At 47.8% G+C, this 21012-nt stretch overlaps 1 protein-coding gene across 3 annotated transcripts in view; it reads left to right on the top strand.

Annotated features, from left to right (window-relative positions):
* The window catches only part of MDGA1 (MAM domain containing glycosylphosphatidylinositol anchor 1), a 134934-nt gene that overhangs the window by 41741 nt on the left and 72181 nt on the right, over nt 1–21012 (top strand). For all 3 annotated transcript variants that reach the window (XM_083831627.1, XM_083831626.1, XM_083831628.1), the window contains exons 2-7: nt 4744–4883; nt 7149–7323; nt 11224–11420; nt 14256–14388; nt 18446–18715; nt 19113–19442. In XM_083831627.1, the coding sequence (XP_083687753.1) occupies nt 4744–4883; nt 7149–7323; nt 11224–11420; nt 14256–14388; nt 18446–18715; nt 19113–19442 (1245 nt within the window). The remainder of the gene's footprint in view (nt 1–4743; nt 4884–7148; nt 7324–11223; nt 11421–14255; nt 14389–18445; nt 18716–19112; nt 19443–21012) is intronic.

The raw sequence follows: 21012 nt of genomic DNA, 5'->3' as shown, positions 1-21012 counted from the left end.
CTCCCTTTGAGTTGAGTACTTTGTGTCACTTGATCAGGGCAGGAAAGGGGAGGGAAGGGGACCAGCAGGGTTTTTGAGGTTTCAGCAGCAGGTTAGCAATCAGTGCCCCCTACCATGTTCCTACGTAGCTGAGGGATATAAGTCCAGGGAGTCTGTGAACAGGGGTAGGGAAGGAACCTGGCTTCTTTGCCTAGCATACTTGCAGAAGAGTCTGACATTAAAATTACACCAGGGATGCAAGAGGGCATCACGTGGCAGAGCTCAGCCACGGCTTCCCTTTCTGCACCCAGCAGGAGGGCAGCACTGGGGGAGGATGTAGTGTCCCAGTGAGCATGACCATGGAGGTCCTACGCCAGCAGCTTTGGAGATGAATGCTCTTCATCGTTGAGGCTGTATGCAGGACACGTGCAGGTGGTAAATGTGGCAGTGTAGTTGATACAGTGCTATAAAAGGGATGAGTGGTTGTCCTGGTGGCTGCTGGCCATGACGGAGGGAGTGTGTGCAGGGGGACCAGGCACACCAACCAGCCCCTCTGGTGTGCCTGGGGGGCTGTGTGCTGCTGAGTGTTCAGAGGTTTTCTTCTGAGTTGCAGACAGGGCTGGAGACATATATCTGGAATAGATAATAAACTGTTAGAGCCCTAAGGATGCTGTTCCCTTCTTGTCTATCTCTGCTCCCCATCTCCTGCCCCCATCTCGCTCTGTCCTCCTTGAGCTATAGATTTTCACTTGGCTCCTGGCAATGCAGTATCCATCTCCCACCACTCTCTCTGTGAAGGAGTTCTCATCATTGTCATCACAGAGATGGGATCTCAGGTTCAAAAAGATGAAGTGGCTAGATGTGTGAACCAAATGCACATTACTCAGTCCTCTCAAAAAAAAAAACAAAAAAACCCCTCCTTTTCTGCCTTTTAATGATATTAGCAACCTCTAAGCACCAGGAGTGTCATAAACTTTCCAGATTATGGTAATAATAACATCGTATAGTACATTGCATTGGGAATAAAATTATTTTACCCATTCCAATTTCCTTTTGTTTTAATGTGTAAATATATCAAGTGGAAAGCATAGTAGGAAATCTCCGTGCAGATGCCAAATGTATTGCAAGTCAGCCCTTTCCAGAGGAAAGGCTTAATGGAGCAGGTTCAGAGCCTGAATTTTGCATGGCAAAGTGTCTGCCTTTAAAAAGTTGGTTGGATCAGTTTCACTGGTGTGCTTTGGTGCTGGGAGACTTCCATAAATTGCTCTCTCACCTGGAAGTGGAATGGAAGTGATGACGCATCTATCCATGGAAATGATGGGAAAAAGGGCAGGGAACAATGTGGCCCTTCTTACTCCCCAGAAGTCTCCAGAGGTCGGTCTTGTCCGTCTCCTTTGGGGCTTGCCAGCCTGAGGAGATTGGTTCTGCTCCACAGAGCTTAGCAGGGCAGGCTATATCTGTGCAAGGCTCACTACTTGTGAAGCACCGCTGACAACGGCTGAGATTACTGCTCCATCTCCAGCACCTGGCCTCATGCTCCAGCCTTTCTTTTTCCTCCCAAGGGCCTTCTGTGAAACAGGTGACTCTGACAGGCATGGTCCTGCCATCCTGTTGTCCTGGCAATGTGCAAACTGTCTGCATCCTGAAATCCTCCAGGAAACCTGTGATGATGTCAAACAATAATGTATTCTTTCTGTTCAAGCACATTAAAAGTGCAATTAATCCTCATGATCTCTCTGCTCATTCATAGCATGGAATGAGGTGACTTTCCCAGCCTCTGCATTCTGTGGCAGGTTAAGCTTAGAACTGAAGCCTTCCAGAGTCTCATCCTGTAATTTAAAGCAATCCCTCAGGAGCTGTATTGGTCCCTTGCTCAGCCCCCACACCTCCACCAATGTCAGTTTTCTCAACCTCCTATTCAATCTCCCTGAATGCTTTTCTCTCCAAGACAACCCCAGGCTTTCTGGGCTCGCTTTTGAGAGATTTAGATTCATATGAGGTTTAAAACACGTCAAAACAATTGTTGGTCTTGCTGGGGACCTGATGCTGCGATTGCAAGAGAGATGTTACAGCTTGAACAGTAGGGATTCACTTAAAGTGACGTCCCTTTCCACTAAATATAGCTGAAGGTATTACTGATGGTAACACAGGCAAGTTAAGACACCTACAAACAGCGCTGGAACATACACAGCCTTGCTTCTGAGCTTCATGACAGCCCAGTGGACCCATGGGGGATTTGGGAGAGAAGAACAAAACTGTGATGCGGGTCTTATTTCTAACATTGTCATTTTGCTATAAGCTAGTGCCATATAATGCTTTGTACTGCAGAATAAGGATTACTTTAAATAATATTTCTATCAAATTCAGGCAACAATGATGGTGGCAAAGTATTTTAGCACCCAAGTAGCTAGACAAAAGCTCTCTTGTCCCATAACACTGTACTTAATTGTTTTGCTGTCGAAATTCCCCATGTATGAATGCCTTTAGACAGGTGGCAGACAAGGGTTACAGAAGACAGGTGAATGTATGGCAGCAGCATGGCCAAAGGCAGAAGCATACAAGTTGAAAGACTTAAGGCTAGAGAAATTGTGCACTATATGGGGTACAGCGAAGCAAGTCAAGGAAACATTTAACTGAGAGCTAGAGCTGCAGATAAATATTCTAATTCTCCATGGGGTGGCTGGCAATTAGTTTTTGCAGCAAGGTTACATTTGCAAAGGGAGAACAGAGCCACCAGCCGGCAAATGCAGCCCAGAGAAAGTGTAGAGAGATTTCAAGAGCTTTGCTGCTGTGGGGTGTCAGGATCCCACTGAAAAATGGGTAGCACAGATCACAGGGAGAATATGCTCCAGGATAGGAAAGGACAGGATGCCTTCTTTCATCATAGAGCAGGGAGTCTTCAACATCACAGACTGGGTCATGGCATTGTGAATGATTCTCTGCGGTGCGTGTGTGTTATGGCATGTCTGCAGAGGACTAATCTGAGGGCTGAAGCAGCATGATGAGACTGTCTTTTGGATTAAGGTGTATTGGCAAATGTTACATGGGCATCTGGATTGCTCCTCTGCTATTTTTCACTTGACATGCAATCATGATGTCTTTTCCTGATAAGTCACTGTATTACTTAATAAGTGTATACATACGCACACGTATACCTGCACATATACAGGTTTCTGATTTCTTCTTTCTTCTGTTTTAACAAGGATCTTCTGCCATCGAGGCAGGGAAGGTCACTCACCTGCTAAGTGGTTTCAGTATTGCATGGTGTCCAAGTGATGGTAGGCATGTTCCTATGAGCCCTGAAGATGGGAAAAGCTGAGGGATTTGTCTATGCTTGTGCCATCATATTAATTGAATAAATGTGTTGCTTCACTTAGTCCTAGTTAGAATAGCAAAAGGACAAAATGATTTTGCCAACAAAGTGGCACTAAGCTGGAAGGAAGAGGTGCAAAAAGGAGTAACTTGCTGTCTGAGCAGTGCTGCTGCCCGCGTGCTGGGTTCTCGTGGCAGGCCGGAAAATCCCAGCAGCAAGAGCAGCATGCTCCCCACTAGCCCTGGGGTTGTTCTTGCGTCCCTGCTGCTCAGGGAGCAGTGCAATGCAGTGACACCAGCTTGTAGAGGCCGACCTCAAAGGCGGATCTTCTCTGCTGCCCAAGCCCAGCCTGCCCTTGGTCTGTGCAGCTGGTGGATGAAACCAGCATAAATTTGAGCACTTCCATTTCCCAGCTGGGTGGGTTTAAGGCATTTTGGTCATGCCTGTCGCAGAGCGAAAATGTGTTTTCAAAAAAAAAAAAAGTAGTTTTGAAGTTCAGCTAACCTTTTTGAAAAAGTGGGTGCTCAGTTCAGCTTTAACAGGCTGTGGAAAAAGCAGTGCTTGTTTCAGAAGGCTCATGAAGGCTCTTTGCTTTAAAGCCTTTGATCGTCTCCTCAGTGGCTGGTTCGTTTGCATTGTATTTCACTAATGGGAACTAGAGCTGCAGCTCGGGAGTCACCTGGAAGCGCTGTAGCAAGACGGGGAAGTGCATCCCAGGGGGACTGTCACTGAGTTACTGGTTCTTAGACACATTTGAGGGTTTCTCTGTTCCTTGAAGTGTGACTGGAGTTTTCCCCTCGAACAAGCACGGGTGTCCCATCGGGCTGCGCAGTCACCTTCCATACATCTCAGCCGCTTTGGTGATCACACAGGCACTTTCGGAGTAGGGAGCCGAGGCCTGCTCGTGCACGCCTCCGGAGCTGCTTTATTTGATCCTCTTCTCCTACAGCTTCTCTCTCCCTGCTGCTGGTCAGGGCTACAGTGGGACATAGGTGCTGTTTGTTATGCCCCCCTGCATGGTAAATCATGGCTGTCAGGCCTGTTTTAGACATAGAGCAGATGTGATTTGGCCAGGTCCCTGCTTTAACCGCTTGCGTATGTGTGTTTCTGGGCGAGGTGAGAGCAGGAAGGCCTTGGTCCTCAAGCCTGTGCAGGACACTATGCAGGCCTTAGGAAAGCTCCACATGCATTCAGTGCCTAGAGCTACTAATCCCAACAGCACCAAAGGATTTAAAGAGTTGATACCAGCCCCTCAGGAGACGGGGAAGATCTCTCAGTGCTCCATTTCCTGAGGCATTTGTGTCCCGTGCATAGCACTGTCTGACTCTTCCCCTCTGTGGTTCAAAGAGGTGGCTCCTTCACCCTGCTATGGGAACAGCCACCATGGGTGGTGGGTCAAGGGGCTGGGGTGCTGCTTGTTTCCCTCTTTACCTCTTCTTTGTTCCCCGCAGCTCCTGCTCAGGCCCAAATCATCCATGCTGGGCAGGCGTGCGTGGTGAAGGAGGACAACATCAGCGAGCGAGTTTACACAATTCGGGAGGGGGACACACTGGTCCTGCAGTGTCTGGTCACAGGACACCCCCGGCCACAGGTAAGTTTTCAGCCTGGCCTGTCAGCAGGGTGCCCAGCTTCATCATACATGTTGGAGTCAATTAGGGATGCCCTATAACACAAGTTCTGTTTAAAGTATGAAGAGGCCAGCCGTGCTTTCAAGGAATATGTCCAAAGAATTTTGCAGGAGCCTAGCCAGAACTTCTAGTGGTCTTCAGTATGTGAAGGACCAGAGCATGGGTTGGCCTGCTCCAGGACAGAGCATTGTAGGAGTGGCAGCTGGTGTGTCCTGGGAGGCTGGATGTAACAGAATACAGTCAAGTGAGCCAAGTATGATATATGCACCTTCTCGGCCCCCTTCCCCAATCCTGACAGTCCAAGACATTTGTGCTGAGAAGCCATACATCTGCATACACCAATCAACCCCTCCATGGACTTTCTTGTGAAGAGAGGCCTGGCTAGAGGAGTTGACAAAAGAGAGGGAGAGAGACTTAGCCAGCAAGATTCGAAATGGATTATCCATCAAAGCATATCCTAGAAACAATTAAAAAAAATATATAAACCAGGTCAGCAAGAACGATCAGGCTAGGCTTGTGGCAGTGATGGCTAGATGATAGCTATGTACATCAGAAAGGAGGAAGATGGTAGGGCTGGCCCTGCCTAAGGATGTTGAACACGTGGGAAGGTACTGGCAGGGTGTGGGGATTTGAGCCTGAGTAGTCAGAGAGATTTCTGGAGCAGAGCCTGATGCAGACAGCATGCTAGTGGGCAACACTGCGGCTTGTCATTGCCCAGAAACACAAAGGAAAACACTGGAGTGTAGAACCAGGCGTGACCAGGGAGGCTGGGACCTGTGTACATAAAACATGGCACGTGTCCTATTTCTGCCCTCCCTCCTCATGGATAGATTTCTTCCACAGTTAAGCTCTTTTCCTAACCTTTGTTTAATCTTTTCTTTTCCCTTCTATCAACCAGTCATTAAAGCATGAAAATGTGGCCAAAATACTTAAATGAGATTGAAATTGAAAAGATTAAAGAGCTGGCTGAAGTGTCCTTGCAAACATGAGACTCTGAGAGTCCTGGGGCCCTCAGACAATTTCATAATAAGCCTACAAAGACTAAATAAATCCATGGTCATTAGCTCCAAAAATCTGCTCAACCTGGTGCTCTGCGACTGGGATTTAGACACCCCTGCTCTTTCTAGAGCAACAGCATCAGTCAGGTGGTGGCAGTGAGCTTTAAGCAAAGCTTGAGGTATGGGGTCAAGGTATCTGGTCTTTCTCATCTATGGCCAAAGTTGAATGAAAATCCATCTCCTTTCTGTTGGCAGAACCTGCTGGATCTCAGCCCCAGAATGTAGATGGCACAACTGTGGGAGACCATCAGAATCACCAGCCTTTAGAAGGCAGGTTTTTGACATAGGGCCCCAATGGTCTGAGAAAAGCCAACTCTCTCTTCCATTGTCTGGGTTGCAGAAAATGAGAGCAAGCTTGTACTTCAGCTGCTTGGGCTGTACCTCATTACAGATGTAAGAATTATCCTTCAGTCTTTAGGAGTGCTGTCCTCTTGCCACTGTTCACCGTGAAATACCATGCCACTATGTTGCCCCCGCCAGCCAGGACCTTAAGACACACAACATACGGCCAAAAATGCAAGACAGTCTGTAATCTGAAAGGATTTTTTCCCCTTTTCTTTTCCTGTAGCTTCCAAATCAAAGTAAAAGTTTGTGTACTGCAGAAGAATGACTTTAAAAAAAATAACATACATGGGGTCCCCTGTGGGAAGGAGGCTAGAGCCAGATAGTAACAGTGGTTTCAACTCTTGGAAAAGCAAACAACAGAAATAACCTTGCTGTCCAGAGAAAGATGAAAGGGTGCTGACTGCAATAAAAGCCCTGTAGGTGTGAGCTGATGTCTGCTGTAGCTTCATGGCCTGCTAGCCACATGGGATCCAGAGGCTTAATGCTGAAAGTCCTGTGCTGTGCATGTGGTGGTATTAAACTAAGCAAGTTGCTGGGGTTTGCTGGACCAGAGTAGGAGTGGTGAATGTGCAGTGTGTGTCTGGGTGAACTGAAGGGTTACCCCAGGTGTTAGGACATGGGGGTTGGCAACAGGTGAGAATCAGCAGCTGGTCTACTGAGACATACTGAGACCAGCAGCTGAAATTTGGTAAGGTCTGGCGGAGATGTAGGGACCCCTTTTGTGATTGACTGGGGAGGAAAAGGAGCAAAGTGATTGCACCCATTCTCTGGGATCTCTGGCTTGTGCCACTGACAGTTTGTGTTTCCATCATTCTTCTTGTGCAGGTGAGATGGACCAAAACCGCTGGCAGCGCATCGGACAAATTCCAAGAGACGTCAGTGCTTAACGAGACCCTGCGGATTGAGAAGATCCAAAGGCTGCAGGGGGGCCGCTATTACTGTAAAGCAGAAAATGGGGTTGGGGTCCCAGCCATCAAGTCCATTCGAGTAGATGTGCAGTGTAAGTCGTTTAGTGGCAACCCAGACCTTCCCACAGTTCTACTGCGTGTCTCTGCTTTGCTGCGTGGCCAGTAGGGAGCTGCATTGCCCTAGGACCATGCGCATCTCATTCAGGAGCGAAGGGACTACTGTGGTGTCCCCAGGGTCTGTTTTCCCTAGGAGAACAGGACCTTATGGGAAAAAGATGGCTCTGCCTGTCCACGTGGACCACTCTTATCTAGGTGCTGTGATGTCTGTCACTGCCAGGGGTACCTAGCACTTGTGTGGGATGTGGCGTTGTAGATGGCTTCTGCTTTCTTTGTCTTCATTTTGAATAAGCCTTGGTTTGCTTCTTGGAATCAGTAGTGCCTCAGGTGCCTGGAGCACTCCTGAAACCAGTGCCATTGCTAAATGCAGTGTGGTGGAAACAGAGCAAAAGATTCTGCGATGCACCTGAGAAAGCTGTGTTGTGAAGGGGTAAAACGTGAGGGAAGCTGTTGAGGACCTCTCGGTTTCAGCAGTGACTCAACATTCCTCTGGCTGCTTGCAATGCCTGTCTGTCTTGTGTCCTGGAGATGCCACCTTGCACCCCAAGATGTGAAGGTTTCTCATGCTGACTTAATGTTTATTTTTGGGCTGTTGCGATCAAAAGAGAAGGAAATTAGACTTTTTCCATGCCCCCTGATAGGAGGAATTGGAGATTTAAAGTCTAGGCAACTTTCAAGATTTGGCCTCTAGGGGAATATTATCATTCTTCTCATTGTCCTTGGCTCTCCGCTATTCCAGTTTCTTCCAGCCCTGTTAACACGAAATCCCTCTTCTCACTCACATCATCTGAGAAGGCCTAGCCAGCAATAGGTTGATGCTTAAAAATATATATACATACAAATTATTAAAAATTACAATAGCTGGAACTCTCCTATCCATGAGCCCATCACCCCCTGTTCCCAAAGTCCTTCTAGGAAGACAGTCCTCTGTGCTGAGGTGCAGTGTACAATAGCCTTCTGTAATGAAAAGAACTTGTTTTTGTCAGTCCTCAGCATGACTCCTTGCCAGGGCCTGTGTCTCTAGGAACAGAACTGTGGCATGATAGTCTCTCTTCATGGCCTGCAGGCATTCCCTTTACTTCTGGAGTGCAGACTGGAGCTAGAGTGATGTAGCATCCCGTGGTCCCTCGTGCAGCTCTGACCTGTAGAACTATGGGGCTAATGGGGTGGCCAAGGGCTTTCTCATACTAACATCTACTCTGCAGATGGACTTGGTAACACACCTCCATTCTGCTCACTTGGTTTTTGGGGAGGAGAGTTTATTTTCTGCTGGCATTTGCAGTAAGTACAAGGGAACACATAGGAACAGCCACAGTTTTTGTTGAACGCTCACCCAGGCAACCTTCATCTGAATGAACCAGAATCTGAAAACAAACCCCTCTTTTCCCTACATCCTGATTTGTCGTTAGAGGTAAGTAATCACTCTCATGTGGACCTTGGTGTCCTTGACAGCCAGTGCTAGTCCTCACTCATTACTTTAGTATTAGACAGCCAGATTGTGTGGAGAGCATCATTGGTGCCAAGAGGATACAGAAGCACTAACCTGTGTAGCAAGTTATTCCTGTGCCCCAAATGTATGTTGAGTGAGGCTTTAAAGTATTGGCTAGGCACTGGCAGAGAGACAGCCGTCGTGTGGAGTATTTCCATGTGGGAGAGAGGGAAAGGAAAGAGAAAGAAAGAATGGATGTTTACAAGTTTATATTGCGCATGAAACATCCCATGTGATCATCTCCATGAGCAGCCTTGGGCCAAATTTATCATTTGTGCAGCTCACTGACATCAGTGGCATTACTCGTACATCAAGGACATGTATACCGTCGTAGGTCTTATTTTAGCTTTTCTCAGGAGGACTAGGCTTAGAGCTGACTGCTATTAAAGAAGGCTGAAAGATTTGAAGGGGGAAAGGTTTAGCAAGAAAAAGGAAGATATTTTCTGTGTGAGGAGTAGCTGGGAGTCAGCAGAACTGAATGGAGAGTATCTTCTTTGATGGGAGAGGGAAGTGTTTTGCCTTGCATCCTGCTGAGAAATGGGGCCTCAGAGGGATGATAGCTACAGACTTGCTCCTGTAAAGTGTGAACAAATAAAGGGGGATTAAGGAATAAAGAAGGGGCAAAGAGCAAAGACTGTGTCCAAAGACCTGGTCCAAGAGAATCTGATGTAAAATTCAGAAATTCAGTCATCTTATGGACACATAGAGCACTTTATGGAGAGGGGCCATTTTCCTCCACCTTTGTATGTTTTCTACACTTTTTTTCCTATTTTTCTTTTTTTTTTTTTCCTCCTTTCTTGTCGACATTCAGTTAACAGCTCTTCTCGTCTCTCTGAGCTATGATATGGTCAAGCCAACAAATCTTGGGTCCCATTACAAGTTCTGTCTACCAAGCATACAGCTCATTAAAATATGCAAATCCACCACTTAACACTTGTGATTCAGCACAGAACATACGTTATTTGGATGACACGTTAACAGGAACTCATCCCTGCTCCCCCACTTCCTTCCTGGGAGCCAGACTTCCAAACTTGCAAATCTCTAGAATAAAATATCTTGAAAATTAGGTGACATGAGAGAGCTGGAGGTGATAGGCAATGTGTCTTCATCCTCTCTGCTATCGTGTGCAGAAGACAGTGCTGGCAGCAGACGGGCATACTGGATGCATGTGCCTCAGATTTCTTGCAGTCGAAGATGGGGTCATAAGGCTGCTGAAAGCATAGAATTGCTTCACTGAGCTCAACAGACACTTTACAAGATATGTTTAAGGGCATGGGGGCAGATTTCATTTTTAGGGAGCTAGTTGGTTCCATCTTGCCAAGTGGGATCTTTATATTTAACCCTAATCAATCTCAAAGTAGTTCTGGAAGGAGGAAGATCCACCTCCTCTGAGGTTCTCCCTGTGTTTCCTTGATGTTCCAACAGTGGTGCCTGGTGCAAAAGCCCCAGAAAATGATCTCTTTTTAAGCAGGAGGGCAGCCCCTGGGGAGCAGTGTGCCCTGGGTAGAGGGAGAAAGTATGCTCCCTGCAGAGCTATTGCCTGCCTCCTTGCAAGTGAAGTTATTGATAACCAGTGATCTGATCACAAAGGGCTAGTGTCTGGTGCAGGTATGGTGAAGGAAGGAGTATTTTCTGTAAAGGGAGAAAGGAATCTGATCAGTTTAGGGCTGGGTGGTAGGGATATATTGAGTAGAAGCTTCTGAAGAGGGAGAGTCAGTGCAGACCTGGAAAGGTGAAAATACACAGAGGATACTTTAATAGGAAAAGCAAAGGAAATTGTGCACACCTGTCACTGTGTTTTGCATCTCATGTTCCCGTGGCACCCCACCAGACTTGCTCCTGTCTAGGACCTTGATCTTGACCTGGTTTCTGCTCTCACCCCCTTAACTTGAAGGTTTGTCATGTCTTTTGTGTCGGCATCTCACAGCCATGGGCTTAGCCCCATGATTTCAGGAGAGCACTGAGAAGTGGAAATTGGGAGCAGAGGAAATGAGGATGGAGTAGAGTTTCACTGAAGTGTAGAATGGTGATTTTGGGTGTGGGATGCCTCTGAGGAGGGTGATACAGCCCACTTGTCAGAGAGGTGTGTGGCAGGCAACCAGTTTACTGGAGGATCACATGGGATCTGTCAACCAGAGGGTGCTTTCTATTCTCTGAATGTTGTGTGGTGAGCGGGAGAATTTTGGCTTCTCCTGTCTGTTCCCTTTAGATATTGTTTGTGTTACCTGCCCTCAGATCAGCTCTGAACTCAGCAGTTGTCCTTGGCCAAATGTGTGGGAGCTTCCCCTCTCCCCTATGGCCCCTGGAGCTTCATCCACTCTGCAGGCTGTACAGGCAGACCAAGCTTCACTAACAACTGCTGCGGCCCTCCTTGCCTTCCTTCCAGATCTAGATGAACCTGTTCTCACCGTTCACCAGACCATCAGCGATGTACGTGGCAGCTTCTACCAGGAGAAGACTGTCTTCCTCCGTTGCACCGTCAACTCCAACCCTCCAGCTCGCTTCATATGGAAACGGGGAGCTGAGACGCTTTCCCACAGTCAGGACAATGGCGTGGACATCTATGAACCCCTCTACACACAGGTGAAAAAAAGCAAACCTCCACCAGCTTGTGAGGAGCATCGTGGTGTGATATGGTGCCCTCTGCAGTGGATGGTGTTTCTCTCTGCGTGTGGGTTATGATGCTAGGGAGAGGGTGGTGGGCACTGGAAGGAGCACTAGCTCCAGAAGCTCTGGTAGTACCTTTTTCTCTATGCAGGTTCTCAGGGGGAAAGAGCAGCAGGAGGAAGCACGACAGCCTAGAAGTCCCTGGCTTGCCATCCCTTCCCCTTCTGGCATGCTCCCTGAGAGCAGACCACAGTTTCCCTAATGAATTTACATGACTGTTGGGTGGCTGAGACTGTTCTCAAAAAAAAAAAAACAACCTCCTCTACCCCTCAGTGTTATTTTTTTACTTAAACAAGCACCCAAGCTCTATAAACAAGGGAAAGTGCTTCATATTTAGCAGTGTGAGCCCATGTCAGGAATTGCTGTGAGCTTGCTGAGGCAAATGATGAAGAATTTTTCCTAATGGCTACAAGCAACAGATGCAGCCATGCCGCCTGGGCACTTTCTGACTGTCGTCCTGGGGCAAAGTGTCATGCTACATCCTCTCTGCTTCCCCTGCTCACCTGTGCTGGACTTGCCCCCGCACAGCTGTGTTACCCCTCTGAATGCCACTTCCTTCACAGTCACTAGCCTGACAAAGCAGTGGGTGATTGAAGGGATTTTTCTTTTGCCAAGGCACCTTGGGCATGTTATCCTAAGCCATGCTATAACCCTGAGTATCCTTCAGATGTCAACCAGCCCTAGTGCTTTTGCAAGACCACTAGGCAGCGTGAGGAGGGGAGGGCAGCTCGCGCGGGTGCCTGTTTCATCCCACACACCATTCTGCTCTCCAGTGCTCCCAAAGCTGGGCCATAAGCACATTGTGGCTGAGTTTGATTTCTGAGCGGTGCCCCAGGCAACTTTTCAGTTAATGCAGTCGTGTTCATGTTTTATTGAAATGCGCCATCTCTGCAGGTCGTGGAAATGGGCAGCCGAATGGAAACTTGTAGTGGGATTAGGACAGAGTACAGAGATGCTGGTTTGCAGCAAATTTGCAGAAATACTTTAGGTCACTGCTGCTCTTTGGACCTCAAGAGAGCTTTGCCTTGTCCAGTGCTATGTGGCATCGAAGCAGGACATCCCTGGCCTCAGAGGAAGCCACCATGGGCACTTCCAGCTTTCATTAAGCTCACTGTGATTAACAGGAGCCATTGCTTAATGAGGGGATATCCGAGGACTTGAGATGTTTTCTCAAGCTAAATAAAGCATCCGGCAGAAATTCACTGTGGTGCCTCATTAACATGTAAATGACCCTGCATCCTGCAGCTCCTGTCAGGCAATGCTTCTGCCAGAATGGGTCATCCCCACCTCTGGGGTGGGTGTTAGGACAGCCGTGCTCACTCAGGCATGCCCTTATGATCCTCCTGCTCGCACCATTGTAAATCTTTGAGTTTGGGTTGAGAAGAGTTGAAGTTAGGCAAAACACACCTCTACAGCAAACCTTGTCAGAGCTCAAATTAGTTATGTTTAACAAAGCACCCTTCATAGGGGTACTGTGGTCTGAGAGTCAGGCCAGATAAACTGGTATCTGTGTCAGGTTTGGTTAGGCCTTCACAATAAAAAGGACAAGAAGACTTTGCTGTTTAAGCTTCTCAAAACTTATTTACGCTGAAGGTTTATACACATTTACCCAACATTTGCTAATCAATAAAATGGATACATATGACTGTGTAAGTCACCAGCTGATGTGCACATTGTAAATGCCATTATTTGTGTGGTGTAGCAACAAATCTCGGGGGACAGGACTTCCATGGGGTTATTGGTCTCCTAGGTATTTATCTTTCTAATTTACTCAGTTCGGATCCTTGTTCTCCACCTATTAGCATGCCTGAGCTCATCGCCCAGTCCCTTGAGGTTGTCTCAAGAGGATTTGTCGTGCTGACACCTTCTCACATTTACAGGCAATTACGGAATGGTTTCTCCAAAAGAGATTTAGACAAACACAAGGAGAACAGCAGCGACAAGCTGTCGTGGGAAGACATATGAGTTGCAGGGTGTGCAAACCACAGGATGCATCTCAGAGCTTTCCGCATTCCATAAATAAAAATTTACAGAACACATCTATTGTTAATTTAACAACTTTATTCTGTTTCTACAACGTGCCAGTAACTGATGGAGTGCTAGCGAGTGATTTTTGTGTTTGTTTGTTTGTTACCATAGTATGAGAAAAGGCTATCAAAGTCAGTGCAGACACTCTGGATTTATGCCAGCATAAATGAGATTAGAATCTGGAGAAAGGAGATCAGAAAGGTTGGGGAGGGTTATCTGAATATTTTTCTGAATTATCTTTTTTTTTTTTTCCTGCAGTGCAATTTTTTAAAGCTTAACTGTTAAGCATGTCATATTTAGGCCAGCATCTGCTCCCGTTTACTTTGGTTTTGCAATGTTGAGACCTCACTGACTTCATTTGGGCTCCTACTGACATCTCAGCATGAGATCAGGGCCTGTTCTTGGACGTTCAAGTCTTTTTGAGTTCTGCAAGATGATTCTGACAGCAGTTGACAAGAAATTATGCCTAGACCCATTCAGCGCTGCTTTCAGGTTATATGGCAGTCGGTTGCTGGGTGTTTTGAGAAATCCTGGAGGTGGAGCTATCACTGCAAACCCTTCGTGTCCCCTTTGTACAGAGCTGGAAGGGCTTGGAGCCTGCACAGCTCCCTGGGGTTTCAGTGGTTGTTGCTGGTAGCCTTTGGGCCAGGTGATGGACTCGCAATGATGAGCTGAGCTTTGTACACCTGTGTCTTTCCCTCCCTCTTTCCTCCCAACTCTCAGGGTGAAACCAAAGTCCTGAAGCTGAAGAACCTGCGGCCCCAGGATTACGCCAGCTACACGTGCCAGGTGTCCGTCCGCAATGTCTGCAGCATCCCCGACAAGTCCATCACCTTCCAGCTCACAAACACCACAGGTAATGTAATGGTCTGCTGAGCAGCCATTGCCTCTCCAGGCCTACAGCGATGAGAGGACCACCTCAAGTTCACATGTGTGGCTGCTGGGGTTGTAAATCCTTAATGCAGAAGTTTTGTGGCCAAGAATACTTCAATTTCCTCTCGCTGGTGCCTTGGCCAGGCCTGCTCTGTGATCACTGAAGCAGACTACCTGTAGGTGTTGAAGTACAATGTAGTTTTTAATCCAGATGCTGTTTTATTTATTTATAATTCTAAGTGACTTTAAAAATAGATTTGATGCAGTCTGGAGCAGGGCAGATGCTGCAGAAGTCCTTACAAATAATTCATTCACGTGTGATTCTGGCCTGGTTTGCAAGGCTGCGCTCAGAGCACCTCCCAGCCCAGGGGTCCTGCTGGTGCCAATGTTTCTGGAAAGCAAATATCTCCATTGCCTTCCCAATAATTAAATCTTACAACTACACACATGCTGATATCCATGCTGGCACTGCCTGAGTGTGCCTTCAGTTGTGAACAAAATCAATTTGGTGCCTATTGCTTGACTTGCAATTACCCACCAATAGCCAAAATCACATACCAAACGCTTGCAAGGACCTGACTGCAAACTGTCCATTTAACGTGAAAAAAAAAATAAAGCATGACAAAGTCCCCACATATGTCAAATGTTTTCAAATAGTAAGTAAATGTCAGGAAATCGCTTCCGGCTCTGGGGTATTCCATGATCAGAAAGAAAGGCAATGTAGTTGTTTGAATTATTCACCTCTCTCTAATGTAGCACAAAGCAGTTTGTATCCCTGGTGTCATCTTTGTGCAGTGGAAACAGAACTCTTTTGATGTTGCCAACTGTTGATGGGATATTTTTGATACTGTATAAATTATGTTTATTGATCTGACTGAGCCCAGGGTGCTGAACAATAGTTGCTTCATTTTATGTGGAAAGGAGAAAAATAATAAGCTTAAGAAAGTGAAATATAGCTAATGTTGGGAAAAAAAATTCTTCCTGTGGTAAGATCCCTGTGAACACATCTCAGGCAGCTCACATCGCTGCCTGAGTTTCTCTCAGGAGGAGACTGTAGAGAATGCAGGAATATTCCCTTTAAAAACCTGTGCTTGAGGTGTAGAAAGGGATCTCAGGCAGCTGCTCTTTCTTGGTGTGGCTTTACATTTGAAGAATTAAAAAAATAAAAATAAAAAATCTCTCCATGCCCTGTTCCCCCTGACAGCCCAAGCACATGGAAAGTATCCTTCATTTCGATCCAATCCCTTTACTGAGTGAACAGGGAAAATGTATTTTCAAGTTGTTGCCAGATCAGAAGCCAGCATATGGCTGACTTCACACCAACTTCTTAGGGTACTTACCAAAGCTCTGAACCTGGCCCATGTAGCACATACATCTAGTTCTTCTTTCGTGTTATTTAGCTGTAAATGCATATTTATACACAGTTACAGTGGAGCCTGACACCACAAGCTCAAAGGGACTATGGAATATGTGTTCCTAGTAAATTGTATTAAAAGCTTCCCACAAAAATGAAGCTGGTGTTGCTCTGAAAGGAGGGTTTGTGTTAAATAACAGGAGCATATTTAACATGAAATATTATCTGGTTCACTTACCCTGTATGTAGAGTTGTGCATAGACAAGAAAATATTTAAAGAAAAATCTTAATTCTCTCCTTTTTTTTTTTCCTTTTTTTTCTGTTTGCATAGATTTCTTCTTTGCCTCTTGTGCTCATGCATTAGCAACCTCCATAGTCTCAGCCGTGTCCAGCATGCTGAGCAGCTTCGCTCAGGATGCCTTCGCCTTTGTAACTGAGGAGGGCCCAAAGGGCACCGAGGTGCATGGAAATTGATCTCTTAAATATTTATAGACCCAGCCACAATGGACTTTGACAGGAGCCGGTGGGTCGTGGCATATCAGGCCAAGGGAATCTGCTCCTCCCAGTTTGTTTTCTCTTCCTTAGGTGGCTCACTTGGACTCCTCTGGCAGGGGCCTTCAGAGAGACCACAATCTCCAGCGTGGAGATGTGCTTCTCCCCAGCTCAGTGTCAGCAGCTTGGCCCTTGCAGCAGGCAACCAATGCTTAGCCTGCAGCCTTGGTGGGAAGGAGGTTTTCCCTGCTCCTGCTCTGTCCCGCTGCCCTTGTGTGGCTCTGGAGCAGCAAGCTGGATCCCACAGAACCACGGGGCTGGCTCAGCACCCGGCTGTCATCGCCTGCTCCGACAAGGCTGGGCTGATGTTTTCCCCTTCCTTGATTTCTGCAAAATTAAGCAGCCCAGCTGGTTAATTTTCCTGCAGTTTTACTGCAGCAAATTGGACTTCAAAGGGAATTGAAAGCGACTCTTTGTTTTTAATGGTCCCCTTGCTTCTCGGCAGACTCCGCCAGCAGGTTTTCTGAGCCAAGAACAAAAGGAATTGCCACAGGTTACAAATAAATGAGATTCATCTCCTGCATAACAATGTCTGCGGCATGTTAACCTCTGTCTGCTGACAGGAGTGGGAGTGGGAGCCTGTGCAGGCTGCCACAGCCAGGGCTCGGTTTTGGGACACGCTTTGGGAGCTCGCTGCTTCAAGCCAAGCAGGTGGCTGCTTTGCAGTTTGCCTGCCTCTCCTCTTGCATGCACACACAGCCTGGCCTGAGGCAGTGCTTGCCCAACCTGTCACTTTTCTTCCATTTTGCCTTGCCCAGAACGTGTCACTGCTCAGCAAGATGAGTGTTGGTCAGATATGTGCACATCAAACAACACAAGATCCTGAAATCTTAACCAAAGCCTGCAGGAACTCTGGTTCCTGCTCCCCAACTCTGACATCCTCTCTCTCAACATAAGCTGGTCTCAGCCTTTCTATAGCTCTGAAGGGGATGTGAGGATGTCCCCAGGCAAGATGCTGCATCTATCAGCTTGTCTGTGCCTTTATCTGAGACTCGTTCAGTGTTAGAGGGCAGGAGCAGCTATTGGTATCAGCTCCCATTAGTCACAGAAGCGTCCTGCTCAACCACAACCTGTTGAGCTGCTGTATCCCCGGGCTTCACCACGTCTCATGAAACCAGCCGGCACCCAGAAAGGGAGCACAGCTCTCTGTGTTGCTGCTTAGTGAGCATTAAACTTTGGACGCTGTTTCCAAGAGTCCAGCAGATAAGCCTGTCAAAGGCTCTGTGTTCAGGCCGTGGCCTCTCCGAATTCAAGGGCTCCAACCACAGGCCCCAAAATGGCCAGTGGAGGTGGCAGAGGAGTTGTCTTCATCCGTAGGCACAAGCTGGCTACATCTGGCGCAAATACCACATGCCATGACCAGGGAGAGGACACTGGGTTTGATGCACCAAAACAATATTCCAGCGTAGAGGTAGTTGTGCAGCTAAATTATGGTGTGGGTACTGAGCAAAGAGCATTCCTTGTCTTGTTTGTACGGGCTGTAATTCAGAGATCCAACACCAATCCAGCACAGCTCATTAACACAGGGTCCAGGGAGAGGAGAGGTAGAAATAATGATGCTGTTAAATCAGGCTTCATGAATATGGAACAATGTCTTATTTTGCATTATTATGGCTGTTACTTAAAACATACTCCCCGCCTTTGTGCTGGGGACCGCTACTTTCTCAGCACTGTCTGGATGGAGCAAGCGATGTTGCTGACAAGGGCTTTAAAAGGCTTGTCATGGGATGAAATGGAGAATACAAAGGGAGGTGGTTTTTTGGATTAGTTCATGGAGGGGGATGTAGTGAGAAGGGTGCAGAAATAAAACAAGCCAAAGCCACGTACTAGGTTATTCAAAGGGAAGGTTGTCTAGACATTTTGAATCATTCCCAGTTGTTCAGTTGTGCATGAAAGAGCATCCCCGGGACTTGGTCTATAGTCCACAGGTCTATAGAATATTGTATTTGACACCCGTGGAGTGGGTGTGGAGTTGCTCTTCATGGTCTGTTATGGTGCAGACTGGTTCTGGTCCTCTGTGTAAGGCTCTTAGGCTGAAGGCTTTGATGAACAAATCCCGGGAAGTATGAAGCTGTGCACAGATGAGTGGGTGAGTCCTTTTCAAGCTCAGCAGTGTCTCTTGGACCTCTTCCAGCCCCACCTGCTCTGAAACTGTCGGTCAATGAGACGTTGGTGGTCAACCCCGGTGACAACATCACTATGCAGTGCTCTCTGACAGGCGGTGACCCACAGCCAGAGGTGGTTTGGTCTCACTCTCCCGGCCCAATGCCTCCCAACAGCCTTGTGCAAGGAGGTAACCTCACCATCTGGAGGATCCGTGTGGAGGACTCAGGCTACTACAACTGCACAGCCATCAACAACGTGGGGAACCCAGCCAAGAAGACAGTGAACCTGCTGGTGCGGTGTAAGTTGCTCTTTCTCTCGTAGCGTGGGTTTTCTGGGTGAAGGGGCCAGCCTTGCATTTTTCCTGACTGTTCTTGTACAGCTGAGGGTGAGTGCAATGCTTAGCAGAGATTAGTATTCTGGAGAAGCTGTCATGCAATCTTCTCTGCTCCCAGGTCGGCAGCTGTGCTAGTGCTGTTGCAGCCTCATCCCAGGCTATAGTACTGTTCTGGGCTAGAAGTGATCCCAGCCCACCAGCTGTGAGCCCTGGGGATCTCTTGCACAAGCATAGCTGGGGAAGGTCTCAGGACACGTTTTGCACGGAGATGTTGCCCTCCAGAGCAACAAAGGGCTGTTATCTTGTGCCTTGTGAGACACTTTGCTGTCCCTAAATAGTTTTGCACCTGTGTTCGTACCAGCCATGAAGAATGCCACGTTCCAAATCACCCCTGATGTGATCAAAGAGAGTGAGACCATCCAGTTAGGGCAGGACTTGAAACTCTCATGCCACGTGGATGCTGTCCCCCAGGAGAAGGTTGTCTACTCCTGGTACAAGAATGGGAAGCCAGCCAGGTTCTCAGACCGGTTGCTCATCACCAGGAATGACCCCGAGCTCCCACCCGTGACCTGCAGCTTGGAGATAATCGACCTGAGGTTCAGTGACTACGGCACCTACCTGTGTGTGGCCACCTTCCAGGGAGCACCCATTCCTGACCTCAGCGTGGAGGTGAACATCTCCTCAGAGACAGGTGAGCCCCTCTGTGGCAGCTGGGGACCTTAGGGGAGCCGTTGGCATTACCAGCTCTCCCCAAACCCCATCCCACAGGTTTAGAGTGTGACTGCTCAAAGAAGCCACCAAATTCTGAAGGAAGAAAGCAGAGGTGTTATTTCAGTAAATTTCAAAGGTCCTTTTGCTTAGAAGGGAATAAAAGAGAAATAAAGTTCTTTGCTTTCTTTGGCATTGCTTATGAGGAATATCCCTTTCTTTCAGAGCTGTGGCCAGAAGACTGGTACCATCAGTCGTAGCAAATTCTGTGAAGAACTTTAATGTTCACTGGATTGCAATTTCAGTCTGTCTTGGGCACTCTCTGCAGAAGTCCATATGTTGTAAATGCCTCCTCCCTGTAAATCGAGGGTCAAAACTTCCTGAGGACAGCATTAAGCTGTAGGTGTGTTTGTGAGTCACTGTGGGGACTAAAATTCAGGGTCTTAGGGCTGTCTTTTGGCTTCTGGAGAAGTTGGTGGGTCCAGCTCTGCCCTCTAATACATCTGTGCCACAATGAGGGTATGACACAAAGCAGCATCGGGCTAGTTATCTGGTAAGGGCTCCTGGGGGCAATGAGCTGCCCATGGAGTTTGTCCTGAACCTTCATGGGAAGTTTGTCCTCAGTCCTTGGTTGTGCTGAACCCATTAGTCAGGCTGGTCCCAGTGCTGTTTCTGGACCTTGCTTGCTTCAGCACCCCAGCAGAAAGTGCTGTTGTACTGTTTTGAGGATTCAGGACCCCTCTGTCTCTCAGCAGAAATGCTGGGACCGGTCTGTTCCCAGAGGGACTGCACCCACATTCAGCAGGAGCCTGAAGGCTGAGCCACGGACCTGACAAATGTCAGTGGTGGTGCTTCCTCTACTAGCAACCCCTCAGTCCTGGTGCAAAGCTGGGTCTCCCAACCTCGTGTGGCTGCTGCCGCTGGGAGCAACCCTTTTTGCCCAAGATCACTAGATGGCAGAGTGCAGTTGTGTTTAAGACTACAAGGCTAGGAGGCAGCAAAGGGCCGGGAGCCCCTGGATGATCCCACCAAAGAGCTGGGCAGTGTCTGTTGGTGCAGGTATTGGCCCAGGAGCCAGCTGGCCACTGGCACTGGCAGCTGCTCTGAGCTCTGGCCCTCCTGGTGGAGGTGAGACCCGCATGCTCACATGGGTGCTGCTGCCGGAGGGGGGCATTTTAAAGCCTCCCTTCAGCAATCTGGTCCAGCAGAGCTACTTTGTGACCGAGGGAGTAAATACCATCGTCCCTGCTGGAGCAGCCCTCCATGCAGAACGGGCAGCAGCTGAGGCTGCCCAGATCACGGCACCCCCCCCCAGCAGTCACTGAGCCACTTCCAACACATTGTTCCTAAATAAAAACCCAGTGGATTTTCCCCAGAGCGCAGGATAAGTGCAGGAGGGTAGCAGGGGCAGCTTCATGTTTCCCCATCAAACAAAGCCTGTGCTCACCAAGGTGGCAGCTTCTGCTGAGTGCTTCCGAGGAGACAACTTTAATTAAAAAAATAATAAAATAAAATTCCAAATACAATTTACAGCTTTTCCCCATGGAGAAAAT

Source organism: Anser anser (assembly GCF_964211835.1).
Source record: "Anser anser genome assembly, chromosome: 3".
In the NCBI taxonomy this organism is placed as follows: Eukaryota; Metazoa; Chordata; class Aves; order Anseriformes; family Anatidae; genus Anser; species Anser anser.
Note: the sequence above shows the minus strand (reverse complement) of the source record. Positions and strands in the feature narration are given on the sequence as shown.